The sequence below is a fragment of the Colobus angolensis genome, unplaced genomic scaffold (assembly GCF_000951035.1).
Source record: "Colobus angolensis palliatus isolate OR3802 unplaced genomic scaffold, Cang.pa_1.0 Scaffold98, whole genome shotgun sequence".
Lineage (NCBI taxonomy): Eukaryota > Metazoa > Chordata > Mammalia > Primates > Cercopithecidae > Colobus > Colobus angolensis.
Window position 1 is genome coordinate 9,620,619 of NW_012123820.1, and position 16,743 is coordinate 9,637,361.

Below are 16,743 nucleotides of genomic sequence, written 5' to 3' on the forward strand. Positions count from 1 at the left end.
GTGCCACATTTTCTTAATCCAGTCTGTCACTGATGGACATTTGGGTTGGTTCCAAGTCTTTGCTATTGTGAACAGTGCTGCAGTAAACATACGTGTGCATGTGTTTTTATAGCAGCATGATTTATAATCCTCTGGGTATATACCCAGTAATGGGATCGCTGTGTCAAATGGTATTTCTATGAACTCGGTCGTTTTTTTACAAAATTATATGTGTGTACACATGCATAGACATATGTATGTATATGTGTGACATGCATATATGCATCTGTGTATATGTATATATTACATAGATGTACATGTCAATTCCTTGGTTCATAAAACATCTTCCCTGGATTATGACATGGCCTCCATTCAAGCACCTTAGGTTTCATGTTAGAAATATTAAGTAGTAATACATTTGAAAAAAAGTTACAGCCTTAACACAAATTGTCAAAATATTGCATGTCTTGTGTTTTGAGTTTTGAGTTATCTGTGGATTTAAAACTATGAAATTTACACCAAATACACAATTTTTTTCCTAAATGCTCAGTTCCCTATATTACCATCTTTAATTTTTTTGAATTGCCCACACAATTTCAAAGAAGTAAGAGGTTGCCAAGATAACAATCTCAAATGGAATGTTATATAGTATGGTGTCTTCTTATAAGTAAAAAACACTGCATGAATTAAGACAATAATAATAAGCAGTAGGATCTTTCATTTACTAACATATGTCATTTTTGTCTTTAATTTGTTGTCTAATCCTAGTGAATCTCATCAAACAATATTAGGTCTTTGTAAACTCTACCAAGTTTGCTAACTACTGCCTCCCTTAACAAAAGGTGGTTGGGGGACAAGTTTTTACACAAATGGATCAAGAAAGGATGACTTCATCAAAGAAAGTCTTAGCTACAATAGAGAAAAAAGCTGGGAAACACAGTGGTGGATCTTTGTAGTCATCATCCCTTCCTCGTATTCTGAGGACTTGATCTTGTTGTAACTTGTTTAGACTGAGTGTGGTTTCACAAAGCTGCAACTCAGATATTTCAGGCCTTCCTATGATCTAATGTTTTCCCACGGGAGGAAATTTTCTCTTTGTGTGGGATAAATACCTACACACTATGTCCTAAATCCTCTCTCAAAAGACATTACTGGTATTGTGTAGTCATTTGTAAGGACAGTTCAACTTCTCTATTTATCTTTTCAATTTAATGCATTTCACAACTACTTAAAAAGTTTCGTTTTATGACAATCACCAATTGGCCAAAGTTCACCTTATCAACATTCTTTTGGTTAACTTAATTTTACTTTTAAAACTTAAAATTAGAAGCGAAAAAGTAAGAAATCATCTAGTGGTTATATAAATTTACAGAAATAAACCAATCAGGAATGGGTGTAATAAAGTTAGTCTCTGGCTTTGATTCGTTCCTCAGGGTCCAAAAATGTAGTTTTGTTACATTTATATCACACAAGTTATAATTCAATCCAATTCACGTAAGTTTATATGTGGATATATTATACTTAAACGAGTCTTCCAAACGTATATTTGTCTCTAACTCTTTATAACCTTCACATAGGAATCGTACTGAAGGTATGCAAAAATCCTGTGACAGGATGACGTGTTAGAAAATCAAAGGAAAAAGGAGAATGAGAATGAGTCTGCCTTGTTTTCTTTTGCAGCACCTGTATTTCTATGTGAAATTCCTCATGACATTTTGTATAGTTCTAGTCATTTATACGTGCCTTCCCAGCAAAGTAGTCCCCACTGAGTTCACAGATTATTATGACAATGAAAACCCTTTTATCAATACAGTATGCAATTTACTGGCCTAATCACAAAACCAGTAGAATGGATTTTATATAGACACCCCTAATATCAAGACCATTCCTTATAATATTTATATGCCCTTTGTTACAAAATGAATACTGGATGCAGAAGGATTTGATGTAAGTGGAAACATGCAGTGGAAGTTGAATAAAAGAAAATCTTTAAAAAATTAACTGTAAAAGTGTAAAAGTTGTGAATAAAAACCATAGAAGGGTGAGTTCCAAATGAATAGATTTTGTATCTGGTATTTTTGTTTTAAGAAGAATGAATGCTTCTCTACTTATTGTTGTATCATAATTCCACAATTAACACGTAGGGACTTTATTATGAGGGCTCTAATCTCATTACTGATGAATTACATATTAACCAAGTTTTACACACACACACACACACACACACACACACACACACGAGACTTTGTAGCGTTCAGGCTCCTCTCAGTCACTGGCTACAGTGATATTATGGCACGATGCCCATCTGCTTTCAAATGCTGGCTATGAGGTAGCCCGCAACATTGATGGTAATGTAAAATTGACAAAATAAAACCAATTAGAAGCCCTAGGAATTGGCCTCCATTACCTCTCACTGCCCATCTTAACTTGTTTTTACTTCTGTTTTACTGAGATGCTGACTCCATTCTATTTCTATCACTCTCTTAATCAGGAGGAAAAAAAATGGCAATTTCTATCTGAGGACTAGGGAAAAGGAACCAACATATAATTGTGCAGCAAGCAGAGAATCTCACTTGTGCAACCTTCTCTAGGTCTTTATCATCAGACCTGGTATCCTTAGTAACCAGGAACACAGTAAATGCAACATACTTCACCTGAAGAGACATTGTCTATGCTTCCCTACTCCAGCCAATACTTTCTTCTACTGGAGGGAAGACCCTTGACTTCCACAGAAAATATTACTCTGGAATGTATCTGGGGTGAGACGGCATATGTTGTATGGGTTTCTGCATACAAGTCGTCTATTAAAGAACAATTTAATTCACCCAACCTTAATTAAGCCCTAATATGTGTAATACAGTACATATAAAATGAACTAAAACACAAACATGGGCTGTGCTGTATACTGACAGATGGTAGAAATTTCTCTTGGAAGGCTTTGTGAATTTGGTCTTGGTTTTGAAGATGCTATATTCACTCGAAAAAGGAACTATTTGAACTTTTCAACGGAAAATCCTTCTCTAGTGTTAAGTAGACAAGCATCTTCCTAAAGAATCTCTCTTTGTACTAACCCTTGTTTCTATTCTGCCAAAATCTCTCTCATGTTCTGGCAATGAAGTACAAAGTGAAAGAAGTATTTCAATTGCACTTAAGCCACATTCACTGAAAGAGAATCTCCCTAGTCAGTGATGCAATACTCCCTAAATGGACACTATAATCGCATGACCTTTAAACTGGGATATAACACTCCTAATCTAAATCACATTCTCTCCTTGCCCCCACTCCTGTACTTATCCCCAGGGCCCTTTCAGTGTTATTGCTTTGCTGGCTTCTCCCTCTAGCTAGATTTCTAGAGTTCTGATTATTTCCCTGAAGAATTAGTTTACACTTATATACCAAATAAAGCATTAGTTTTTACTCCACTAATATTTTCTGCTGCCTGAATTTTCGTGTATCATTATATGTGGTTTCAGGGACAGGGAGGGGAGGTTCTGATGGTATTCCAACGTTGAGGTTTGTAATTTCTTTATCATTTCCCTTTTAAATCACTAATAAAGATGTTAAATCAGACCTCACTTAAAGCTCATCTCTAGACATCACCCACCAAATCGTTACATTTTTATCTCTGATTGCCTTTGGGTATTATCCCCTCTTAACAAGACATTTCACTTCCAGACAGTGAAAACAGGTTACAGGAAGCATCACACAGAGTCTTTAAATTGTTGTTTGTTCTCATATTCAGACAAAAGTAAAGGGTTTTGAATGAGCATGAGTATATATAGAATGAGCAGACTAAGCTGTTATATAAAAAATAAGTTTAAAATGTAAAATGAATAATAGAATGATTTTTTAAAAACAAAGACATGGCTTTATTTACTGTCTAAATATTAACAGCCTGCTTAATGTTGGAATCACGCTGAAAAACAGCATGGCAAAGCATCACCTTGGATTTTCTAGCTGCCACACTCAGGCCAGCAAAACCAGAAGCTTTTCTATCAATGCAACTCAGATGGTTGACAAGTTTAATAAACCTTGAGCAATTTTATTTGAACTGTGCCATGTACATAATAAAATCAAAAGATAAAAGGAGAGGTAATGAGGATTATAATAATATCATTTTTAATCCCTAATGCTGAATAAGCCTATAGATATAAACATACAGGCACACATATATAAGTAACAACTTCTTCGTAATTCACAGACTGTCCCTTATATCCAACTGCTTATGGAAAACTAACACCTGCCACCCTTAACACTTTCTCATGAGCTGCTTCTGTAAACTCTCAAGAGTATTGCAATTAGTTCTTTTATCAAACAAACAAAAATGCTGTTTGGCTGCTGTCAAATAGGTCTGCCTAGATAACATTCTGAATATGATCACTGACATCACGCTCTTAGTTTGATGTCATCATAAACACTGCCAGAATATAAGAATGGCTAACTGATTTTTTTCAGTGTTCATTTGGGATATTATGACCGTTTCAATTTTATTTGACAGTAGCCACAATTAACAGTTTCATGAAAACCTAGCTTTTAAAAAAGACCATTGCAGGTATTGACATTTTAGCAATTTCTTTGTCAAAAGCTTTGACAATATGTAAGATCTAATTTGCAAAACAGCCAAAGTAGTATGAAGACCTTTCTTGTCTGCCTTTTCCCCCCTTCAAAACAGAAGGTATTAATCACCCAGTCTCAAAGGCAGCTGACTGATGCTATTCACTGAGTAGCGCATTCTCACTAATGTGGCCCCATGAATAACTCTCAAGGCTTTTATTATTGCTCTGAGTGGACTCTCAGCAGTACAGCCTCTCTTTAGCAACCCTCATCCCCTCAGGCTCCAAAAGGATTATAGATAATGGCTGAAAGAAAGCATCATTGGTAAAAACAAAAGTTTTTAAAGGGAAAAAAAATGGGAGCAAAGTGGACATATTGGAGACAAGTCATGATTCATGGCCTGTACTGTGTTCTGCCTCTTTCTCTTACTCAATACGCTCTTTAGTTTTACTGCTGGATAAGAAGGGACTAAACCAGTGCACTTCTCCTAGCAACCAATATCAGTCAGCAAAGAAGGCATGTCATCTGCTCAAAGAGAAAACGGAAGAATCTGGGGTCATACAAAGCAGACACATGTTCTTTTGCATTTGATCCCAAATTGATTATCAAAAAGGATTCAGTAAATGCTAAATAATTCTGTTTTATGTGAATGTTAACAATCCATAGAACTAAATATCAGCGTGTCCGCTTGCTATATAGTTGAGTGTCAAATGCTAATCCAACCCACTTCATTCAAATGTTCAGTTTTTCACTTTTCCAGCACACTCTTTCATCCCCTCCCCTTATGGAGATTGCCCCTCCCAGGTATATCCTTGCACCTCTTAGACCATTTCAAATGCAAAGATGAGGCATCACCTCCTATAGAGACCCATGTTTGGAAGGCTTAGAATTGAATCCTGATAGAGATAGACAACACAAGCAATTTCCTGGTAATTTTATTTGCATGTCATGTTTAGCCGCTGCTTCAAAAGATAAAAACCGCTTTCTGAAAAGAAATGTTGAATAGATTTGGAATTTAAATTTATCATGATGAGACACATTTACTGAGAGCCTCAAAAATCTGGAGAGTTTCCTAAGACCCAGGTGATGAACATCCCAGGCGCTACAGTTCAACAGGAAAGTGCAATGAGAATGCACAGCCTGGAAAGGGTTCTGAAAATGAAAGCTGGCCGCTGGATTGTGAGCAGAGTGCAGGCACCAAACAACTCCGTTCACTCACATCTTACTGCCATGTGTATAGGGAGCTGGGAGGCAAGGGGGTAAGAGCTGTATTTGCCCAAAATCTGTACCCACATGTTGTACATATTTTTCTGATTCTTTTTCTTTCATTTTTGTATTAAAAGTTGACATTATTCAGGCTTTCAAATCACAAAGGCGGGACTGAAACTCTTAAAAACATACTTAGCTACGAAATTACTTACATGTTTCATGATAGCCAGTGAGGAATAACCCAGTTAAATCTGGTTTTGGGCAGACAAGGAGGCCTCAAACCTCAACTGAAGGACAACTTGATTTGTGAGTGCAGGGCTCATATGGCCATTGATGATTTTTTTTCTTTTTGACAGGGTCTCCGTCTGTCACCCTGGCTGGAATGCAGTGGTATACTCACAGCTCACTGCAGCCTTGACCTCCCAGACACAAGCGATCCTTCTACCTCAGCCTCCCAAGTAGCTGGGACTACAGGTGAGCACACTGGGTCCGATTAATTTTTTTTTTTTTTTTTTTTTTTTTTTTTTTTTTTTTGCAGAGATAGGGTTTCACCATGTAGCCCAGGCTTATCTCAAATTCATGGGCTCAAGAGATCCTCCCAGTCTCCCGAAGTACTGAGATTACAGGCATGAGCTGCACTGTGTGGCCTGAAACATTTTTTTCATTATTACTGTTTAACTCTTGAAATTATGTGAAAACAATTGCAATGCAAAAAAAAAAAACAAAAAAACAAAAAAACAAAAAAAAACCCACACTGAATGTTCTAACTCTTCATATTCAATTTTGTATGGGGGAAAACAAAAGCACACAAAAACAAACACTGAGAATGTCGTACCTGGCATTTTCTTTTCTTTTCTTTAATGAAAGCAAGTTTATTAGAGTAGTAAAGAAACAGAGATGGCATTTTATTTTTAAAAGGTTGCATTTCTCCTACTCAGTTTCTACTCTAACCCATGATAGAGTTAGGTATAAGGGGCACTAAAACAATTGGCCTTTGGGTAATAGCTTGCTGTTGCTGGTATTCAATGTATTTAAAATACACAAGCGGTTATATACCTAAGACGAGGAAGGTGAAATGTCATCTCGAATTTAATGGAACAATAATTTTCAATAACTGTACTGTTATTTGGCAATGCATTAAAATTTACTTTATAATAGAGAGATAAAACACAAGAGTGCCTGTTGCTAGATTCATTCTAAATTTCCCTTAATTTACTCTAACCCTGAAAACTATATTCTATAATCATCGGATATATCTAAATAAGTTTAATCATATTCTAGCATTTGCTAGTATTTGGAAATACATGTATTACAAAACTTTAAACTATGACTCTAACCTTGCTTTATAAAAACTTATAAACTTTCCTTTATAATGAATAACTCTTAACTCAAGTTTTTTGGAAAGTCAAAAGTTCTCCCTTTTGGAATCATACTTATGAACATTTTAATTGGTTATAAGTGTTGCAGAGGTTTTGGGCAAATCCCTTAAATTCCAGTCTGGTTTCAACTGGGTGTTCCTTGTTTAAACTTGAAAAGCCTTACAGTGGGATAGCTGAGTTATATTCCATGTTCTCCAGCTCATTTCCAAAAGGCTTAGAACCAAACTCTAGGGAAAGAGATCCCTCATCAATCCTTACAACAGAAATTAAAAAGTGGCTGTTAACCCCCTCTCCTGAGCTGAAACTCCCATGTTGCATATGGCTGTAGGTACAGTGGTCATAAACTAAGCACATTGACCTAAAACTATTGTCTGCTTAGAATTAAATTTTTAAAATTCCATTTATTGATAAGGAAAGCCTAAGTCCCACCGGTCATTAATGAATGAGAGTGGATGTGAATCATAAGACTAGTGAATTCTGGCTGTCGTGCATATCCATAGCCTTATCATTGAACCCACAACAAAACACAGATATGCTACATGCATATTAGACAACAGATTTATTGTTTTTAAAGATGGATGTTTATGGTTTTGGATAATTCTTTACAAGGCTAAATTCATGTGAATGTGTGTGTGGAGATGGGGCCTATGTCACCCAGGCTGAAGTGCCGTGGTGTGATCATGGCTCACTGCAGCCTCAACCTCCTGGGCTCAAGGAATCCTCTCATCTCAGCCTCCCAAGTATCTGACACCACAGGTGGACACCACCATGCCCAGCTAATTTTTTTCTTTTTTGTAGAGACAGGTTTCATTATGCTGCCCAGGCTGGTCTCAAACACCTAGGCTCAAGCGATCCTTCAGCCTCAGCCTCCCAAAGTGCTGGGATTACAGGTGTGAGCCACCATACCGAGCCCAGGCTAAAATTTCTTCATTAAAGATTCTCAAATATAACAATAGATGTTAGAACATTAAACAGAAGTACTTAGAGTAATAGAACCTAAGGCTGATGGAGACCTTGGAAATTATATAGTCAAATGAAATCATTTTTGGTAAGGTTCTAAGGATATACAATTAACAATCTACTAGGGAAGCTAACAATGCAGTCCAAAGCTTCTGGTCACCAAAGGTATGTCACTTCCACAATAGTAATGATACTGTTTTATTCAGCCTATCCTTTCTGATATACATAACTACTCATTGTGCACAAGTAATTAATGGATAATTATAAAAAGTTATTAGATTCAATGTCTTATATTAAATGAAGAAAAGCTAAGTGGGCTATCTAGAAAAAGAATTAGTGAACGGATACCAAATGTTAATTTTTACTTAGGTCTTCTGTTGTAGAAGTGTTTAGTTTGTCTTATACAAGATTTATCTCCATGGTACATTATATCAAAGCACCAGGTAAAAATTATCCAGGATGAAATGTAAATCAGTCAACATGAACCAAAATGCAGGCTTCTACAAGCATGGTCTACTTGCCAACAAATTGCCATTTGTATGATTCCTCTCTTGTTGACTCTCTTCATTCATAGCACCATTCACTTGGGAATCATGTTTGTTTCGTAATCCGCTTATGATACAATGGAAAGACTCATGTCACAGCACATTTGTCACAGGTGCGTAGGTGAGGCCACTGATAAGTCCCCTTAAGTGTCAACAAAAATTCTTAATCAGTCACTGGAAGACTCACGACTGAAAAATCTGACTAAAAGTGTCCTAACATGCACCCCAATTGTAGTCCCTAATTAGTCTGATAGCAAAGTTTTCTTCTAGTTATTTTTCTTGTTCATACTAGGCAGGGAATAATAACCTAATAAAAATACTCCTAATAATAACAATAAGTTACGTTTAAGTGGCACTTATAAAGTACCAGTCACTGTTCACGGCATCTTATATATCTTTATACACATCTTTATTTTGTGTATATATATTTATTTGTATATATTGCTCTACGTATTTTTTGAGACGGAGTTTTGCTCGTTACCCAGGCTGGAGTGTAATGGCACAATTTTGGCTCACTGCAAACTCCGCCTCCTGAATTCAAATGATTCTCCTGCCTCAGCCTCCCGAGTAGCTGGGGTTACAGACGCCCACCACCATACCTGGCCAATTTTTGTATATTTTACAAAATTTGTAAAGAGAGGGGTTTCCTCATGTTGACCAGGCTGGTCTTGAACTCCTGACCTCAGGTGATCCATCCACCTTGGCCTCCCAAAGTGTTGAGATTACAGGCATGAGCCACCGCACCCAGCCTATATATCGTTATATTTTTAAAAATATTTTATTTCTCATTATAACTGTATGAGATATACATTACCTCATGTATATTTTACCATGCCTATTTTACAGATAAGGGCACTGAGGCATAAAACGGTTAAATTACATGTTCATGCTCATTCAGTAGTGTTTGCTCAGTAGTCTTTCAACAACCATCTTATCCTTCTTCCCTACAGGCAAACTATGTTGCAATCAATCTAAACTTCTTGCCTTTTCCTTAGCACCCCTTTGTTATCTTCATGCCGTTTTTCTGGTTACTTCTTTTCCTAGAATTCAATTTCCAATCCTTTTGCTCACCGAAATCCCACTGTTCCTCTAAGGCCCAGGTTAAGAGACCCTTTTGCTGTTGACCCTTCCCAGACTGTACCAGCTGGAAATCACCTATTCCTTATCCGAGTTCCCAAGACTATACCGTGTACACCTTCAAACTTCTTATCAAACACTACTTTTTGTTCTAGTGACTTGAACATTTAGTACCTTCCCTACTAAGTCATGATTTCCTTGAATGTGGGAACATTTTAACAGGTCAGTATGTTCTTCACAGAGCCAAGCAAGTTATGTTGCCAATATGCATGTGTTGAATCAAATGAATAACCTAAACATATTCAAGCTAATTTTCTCGTGGACTCTTCAGAAAACAGCTGGTCATTTTCAGTAACAAGAGCCTGGAATTCCTGTTAAGGAGTTCCAGGGCTGAGAATCCAGAAACAGTCTCTCATAGGCAGAAGCATGGTACAGAGAGCAGCATCCCTGGAGTCTAGTTTCTGCTCTACCACTAAGCAGCAGTGGGATCTGTGATGAGACACATAAAATCTCTAAGCTTCAGTTCTCCACGTGCCCAACTAATAAGACAATTGTGCTGTATAGCTGCAAATATTTATAATAGCTCCGAGATGCTATCATTCTATGATTTATATTTAGTATTGCTGAGATCTCCGCTAAAAGTGACAAGTTCAACTGAAGTACTATCTTTGTAAAATTGTACGTGGCAACTGAGGAAGACTTCGAAGACGACAATCACTGGAGGGATTGGAAATCGGGGCTTCTGGGGATGTGAGGCAGAGTATCCTCATATAAACTGGGCTCGCCTAAAAACATCACACCCAACTCATAAGGCCCTTCAATTCTTTCTTTCCATGATCAATTAAAAGAAAATATGGACCTCATACATCGCTAATGGGAATATCAAGTAGCACAGCTGCTTTGGAAAAGAGTCTCGCTCACCTCAAAAGGTGAAACACAGACTAAACATACGACCCAGCATTTCCACCCCAGATTAAATGAAGACATATGTTCCCATACAAGTTAGTACATGGATGTTCAAAGCAGCAGTATCTATGATAGCCAAACATGGAAACAACTTAAATGTTCATCAACTAGTAAACCAAAGGATAAACGATATGGAATATTATTTGGCAATAAAAAGGAAAGATGTACTGATACATGCTATGACCTGGACGACCCTTGAAAACGTTATGCTAAAGGAAAGAAGCTGGTCACAAAATAACATCATATATTGTATGATTGCATTTATATAAAATGTACAGAAAAGACAAATCCACAGAGATAGAAGTAAAGGGGTGGTTTCTTGTGGTTGGTGTAGAGATGGTGAAACAAGGTACATAGTTTCTTTCTCAGGTAATTAGAAACATTTTAGGCCGGGCGCGGTGGCTCAGGCCTGTAATCCCAGCACTTTGGGAGGCCGAGGCGGGCAGATCACAAGGTCAAAAGATGGAGACCATCCTGAGCTACACGGTGAAACCCCGTCTCTACTAAAAATACAAAAAAACGAGCCGGGCGTGGTGGCGGCGCCTGTGGTCCCAGCTCCTCGGGAGGCGGAGGCAGGAGAATGGCGGGAACCCGGGGGGCGGAGCTTGCAGGGAGCCAAGATGGCGCCGCTCACTCCAGGCTGGGCGACAGAGCGAGACTCCGTCTCAAAAAAAAAAAAATTTAAAGTTAGATTGTAGCGACGGTTGTCCAATTCTGAGAACAAGTTGAATACAAGTTGTGAGAACAAGTGAAGAATGGCTCCTCATTGGGGGTCATGAAAAAGTCTATGACTGGTGGAAACCATTTACTGCGATGGGAATGGCTAGAAAGAGAAGATTGTGTCTTAGCCTTGAGTTTTGTATATTCTCATTGGACATGAAGCAAAGCTGTCAAGTAGTCAGGTGAGTACGTCAAGCACTGATGCAAGCACTGGAGATATGACAGAATATGAAACAGCCAAGTTATGTGCTTATGGATCTTATATCCCTCCATGCAATGATTAGGGCAATTTTAGAATTATCAAACCATGTATTTATCAAAACATGTATTAAAACTCATGTGATAGATGACAGATCCTAAGGACTGGCTGCAAATGGAGGAGAAAACATGAAGGATGGAGGCCTCCGTTACTCCCACAGTGTTTTGAGTCTGGTATTTTGGGTAAGCATGCTACCCTAGTTGCTATATTATGCTTCTATCATTGTGTAACACACTGCTAAAACATTAATAGAGTTGATAAGTATTTATTTTTAAAAAAGAGTTTATAATCATTCCTTATATAATATTTTCTCAAAAGAAGAAGAAAAGCAGTATCCACGCGGATGTATTGATTTAGGTTGAGAGATCTACACGTGGAGACACTGTAAGAAATACAGCAACACTTTTCTTTAGAAATAAATCTGTAAAATGGCACTCTATAAATCACTGTTTGCTTAAACTCAGATCTGAAGATTTTTATTTGTCTAAACTAGAAAATGAAAGGATCTATGCAATGCATTTTGCATAAAGTTATATATAGTATTGTGGGGGAAGAGTGAGAAAGTCAAAACCCCAATTGGATATACCTAAAGGTAAAATATCATTCTCATTTTTCCTTTAAATGCAGATTTTCTAAATTATCACTCAAGAAACACCCTCATGTATCTTCTTCACTCTTCAAATGTTTCTCTAATTCCTTTCATTAGATCCAAAAAAGAAAAAAAGAGGAGGAGAAGAAGAAGATAAGGAAAGAAACGATGAATGAGAAGAAAAAAGAGAAGGAGAGGAGGAGGGAAAAAAGGAGGAAACGGAGAAATAGTAAATAAGATGATAATCTTTTTTTCTGATACTCTTCGAAAACAAATTGCACATGGGAAGTAAATGTACCTCCTGGAGACCGCCGGAACTATTTCAGCAGATATTACTAGGCACACACACATCCCACCTACATCAGCTCCCTTCGTTGCTATATATGTATCCCAATTTATACAATGTGCGTACATGCCTATATTTTGATTGTCAAACATGCTATTTTATACAAGCTGCTCAGTGGTGAGATGGCCAGAACTGCTCTTTTTATATAATTATTACTTTTTTTTTTTTTACGATATTCTTGTTTAATGTTCTAAGAAATCCTTTTGGTTTATGGCCCACATGTTGCATAGCATCAAAGGTTATTCAAACAAAGCCAATCCAAACGTGGTATCACTGCATAGCTTCAAGAACACATTTCAGGTGACTTACACACAATTTAAGTTCTGAAATAGACTACCTATGGCTTTGATAATAAGCCCATTACTGAAAAAAAGCACTTCAGCAACAGGTATAAACCTCTATGAGATTATACATCTGCATTATGCACATACATTATCTTTATTATATTTATCTCCCCTAATATCATGTACGCCACTTTCACTTAAGAATAAAGGGTAAAGATGAAAAAAAATTCTCATTTTAAAATACCTTTCCACAAGTATTGTAAAATTATCAGATTGATATAATATATGAGATATAGATGTAAGTTAAAAGTCTTGCCATAGTTCATATTAATTCCCCATGAATGACTGCAAAACCCTATTCTTATTCAAAAATAAAGAAAAGCTGGAAAATAAAGGCTAACCTTAACATACATTCTCCTATATGATCATACAGAAAATCTAGATGTGATTAATTTGCATCAATAAGAAAACCATTATTTACATCCCAAATAGAAAAGTTTATCTACAGTTTTCAACCAACTTAATATTTGTTCTCTACGGATTGCTACAGGGACACGATACTGCGAAAAATTATAAACAGTATTAGCACATAGCTTCTATGAGGTGGCAAAACTCTAACATTTTTCATATGCTATAAAAATGCACATACAAATAACCCACCAAGCAAATATCAATGCAAATCTATGTATCATTTGTCACTGAATAAAATTAATATCTGTGTCTAGCACAAGGATGGTCAGTATATCTTTGAAATGGTACAAGCTTCTCCACATTTGAAATTCATGTGGAGTATAAGCACACACCTCTAAGAAGAATAAGGAAATAGAAATCATAGAATCCTGGAAGAGTTACAAAGCTTAGAGATCCTACAAACCAACCTCTTCACTATATATGCGAACACTGAGTCTCAAAGTGTTGAAACAGCCTAGAGGGCAGTGTTGTCCACATCCCAAATTTTCAACCATCCCCATGGAGAAACTGTCATTCTGAAGTATCCAAAGGCAATCCAATGTCAAACGTATGATTTACATACTAATTTAGTAAGAGTGTCCAGGGTTTCCTTTGCTATTGACACAGCAGATGCTAAATACAAAACTAGTTTCACACACACAAAAATTTAACATTGCCTTTTCAGTCTCAATTCCTCAATTCTGGCATTTTTCACTACATTACTATGAATTCTGCTGCATAATTGTGGCCCAGACAGAAACTGCCCCCTTATCCTATAATGTTAAATCAGAACAAAGGTTCTAGGTTGTCTTTGGGGGTAGGAGAAGGGTGGTGTGGGAGAGAAGGAAGGAAAGAAAGGAGAGAGGAATAAAAGAGAAAGAAGGGAGGGAGAAATGAAAGGAGGGAGGGAGGGAAAGCAGACAGAAATGATGTCTTGCTACTGCTGTTCCAGCAAGCTGGTTAATTGCATTTGTTTCATATATCTCCAAACACCCTGGTATATTAATTACATTCTGTAACACCAAGCTCTTTTGATTTCCTCTGTCACTTCCACTGAGCAATTTAATTGTATTCCTCCTAGCAACACACTGATTTAAAAATACATATATTAAAAAAACCCTTGATGATAATTCTGTAGTCTAATGTATAGTTTATACATGCATTTCTGTTATTGAGATATGTAAATTCATGATTTATGAGGACATATTCTTTTAAAAGTTATACCAAAGTCGTCTTATCATGAAAATCAAACACACCTGGGACAAACAGGTAAACCTATTTTGTTATGGTAATGTACATGTATTTTAATGTACTGAAAAATAAATACACGAAAAATGATTACAGATGTTGCCATAGTATAATTCACAATAATTAAACCCTAAATGTCTACTGCTTAGACTGGGAAAAGAGAGAAGCAGTGCACACACACGCATCCCTCCCCTACTATCGCTGGGGGCCAAAGGTACTCCATGATTGAAAACAGCCACTTGACAGTAGGTAAACTCACCTGTATTGCCTCACGTTTATAGAAAGCCTTCCTTTTTGAGTCCAATACATTGGGCTCTACGCAGCAGTTAGCTGCCAGGAACAAAGTTAGCTACCACAGATGGGCAGTGTCCCAAATAATGAATTCATCCACAGTGCAAATGCTGGAGGAAAGTTTATGTGGCATCAAGCTATTGTGATGGCTCGAACAGTTGGACTAATACACTTTAGGTTCTTTACAAGTACAGTAAGTAATTAAAAACCTAAAATACTGCAATCCGGTTAGGAAAAAAAATATCTAGTACTCCTCTATACCAATTCTTTCCATCGATATAAAAATTAAAGCCTCTAGAAGGTTAATAGCAAATATTCTTTGAACTTTTTTCTTTTGAATACAAACCAAAAAGCATGTTAGCGATTATTTCCACTCTTCATTCAAAAGAGCCACAAAAAAGGATTTTGCAATAGTCGCACAAGAAATTGACATCCTGTGAAAATATCCCAGTAAACCAAATCGGAACAAAAGACAAGAGAATCAGAGGCAGAATGCTGTGGGCTTGACAGACTGACTCAACCTAGAGGGAGACACCTACAGCACCTGTTTCAGGCCCCCGTTGTGTTTGCCACTGCGGACTCAGCTAAGTGTCCCACTCCTGTGGCCAGCCCATAGCTGATGCTTCCTCGTTCGTGGAGCCTCGCCCAGTCTTACTTTTGACAGTTTTCTCCCTAGGATCTAAATTCTTCCTTCTGATTTAACGCCAGGAGAGCATTCACTGGCACACAGGTGATACACATTGATCTCAGTCTCCAATTCCTAACCCATTGAACCTTCCTTAGAGTGTCTACGACTGTATTTCTTCACTTGAATGTCTCAGCCAAAGTTCAGACACAAGAGCAAACATCAAACAGAGAGCAGGCACAATAGTATTAGGCTCTTTCAGGAGATTCACTGTAATATTTCTTTTTCTAAGAAAACTGGGAAAGCATCATTTATTACCCAACTCCTTAATGAATTAAGTAAATTACAACAACAACAATAGGTGACTACCAGCATGTTCCACTTGCAGCAGTTTAGAAACAAAAGACTTAAATACAACCTCTGCCCCCAAGGAGCCCGTGCCTGGGCAAAACGGACAGACAGACATCCTGTCATTTCATTTATAACCCACATCAAATTCTAAAAGAAATGGTTTTGGGGGTTTGGGGGTTGGGGGGGCGCAAAAAAAAGATAAAAGCACTTTTAACTTACCATCAACCCGAACATATAAAAATCCACAGAGCATTAGTTGTGTAAACATCAGCAGACTCATTTTGACATATTAAAAAGGATCCAGATCGTTTAAGAAACCAATCCCAGAGAGCAAAAGTACAAAAATAAGTATCAAAAAAAGAGGTAGGTCCAAAGTTTAGACTTTCCTAGATACTAATTAAAGTCAAGAAGAGCAAATCGCAAGATCAGAAGGGGTTGGTGGAGAGGTCTTGAACGGGGCACATTTAGATCCATCCAAATTAACAGAGGGCACTTCGAAGGCTGCTGTATTTCCAACACTCTGGCTTCCTCAATTCCCGCAAATTCAGCCCAGCCAGAGGGAGGATTCAAGTGTGCCTAACCCTCTCTCCTTAGGCTCCACTGCAATCCAAAGCCAAGTTCTTTCTTCAGAAGTCAAGATGACGAAGGGGGAGGAAAAGACCTAATTCCTAGAAAGTGTTCCACAAACTTGCCAGCACGCTGCCGAAAAACCATGGGCCTGCCTACTGGTTTTCTTTCCCCCGGTTTCCTTCTCCGTAGCAGCTCCACGTCCGGAGTTATTTTTTAATATGTATCTATTTTTACTTAACTTCCATAATAAGGACGTGTCAAAGCAATACTTTGCAGGCGGGCAGACTTGGCGGGCCTCTCCTTTGCAGCCTTGTTGCCTCCCTCCACCTCTCTCGTTTCCA

At 37.5% G+C, this 16,743-nt stretch overlaps 1 protein-coding gene across 5 annotated transcripts in view; it reads right to left on the reverse strand.

Annotated features, from left to right (window-relative positions):
* Nucleotides 1-16,743, reverse strand: part of ROBO2 (roundabout, axon guidance receptor, homolog 2 (Drosophila)) — a 1,384,675-nt gene that overhangs the window by 588,382 nt on the left and 779,550 nt on the right. For 4 of the 5 annotated variants that reach the window (XM_011932803.1, XM_011932804.1, XM_011932802.1 and 1 more), the window contains exon 1: nt 16,052-16,743. The exons of the other annotated variant lie outside the window; for it this stretch is intronic. In XM_011932803.1, the coding sequence (XP_011788193.1) occupies nt 16,052-16,112 (61 nt within the window). In that variant the 5' untranslated portion in view covers nt 16,113-16,743. The remainder of the gene's footprint in view (nt 1-16,051) is intronic. 5 annotated transcript variants of the gene reach the window in all.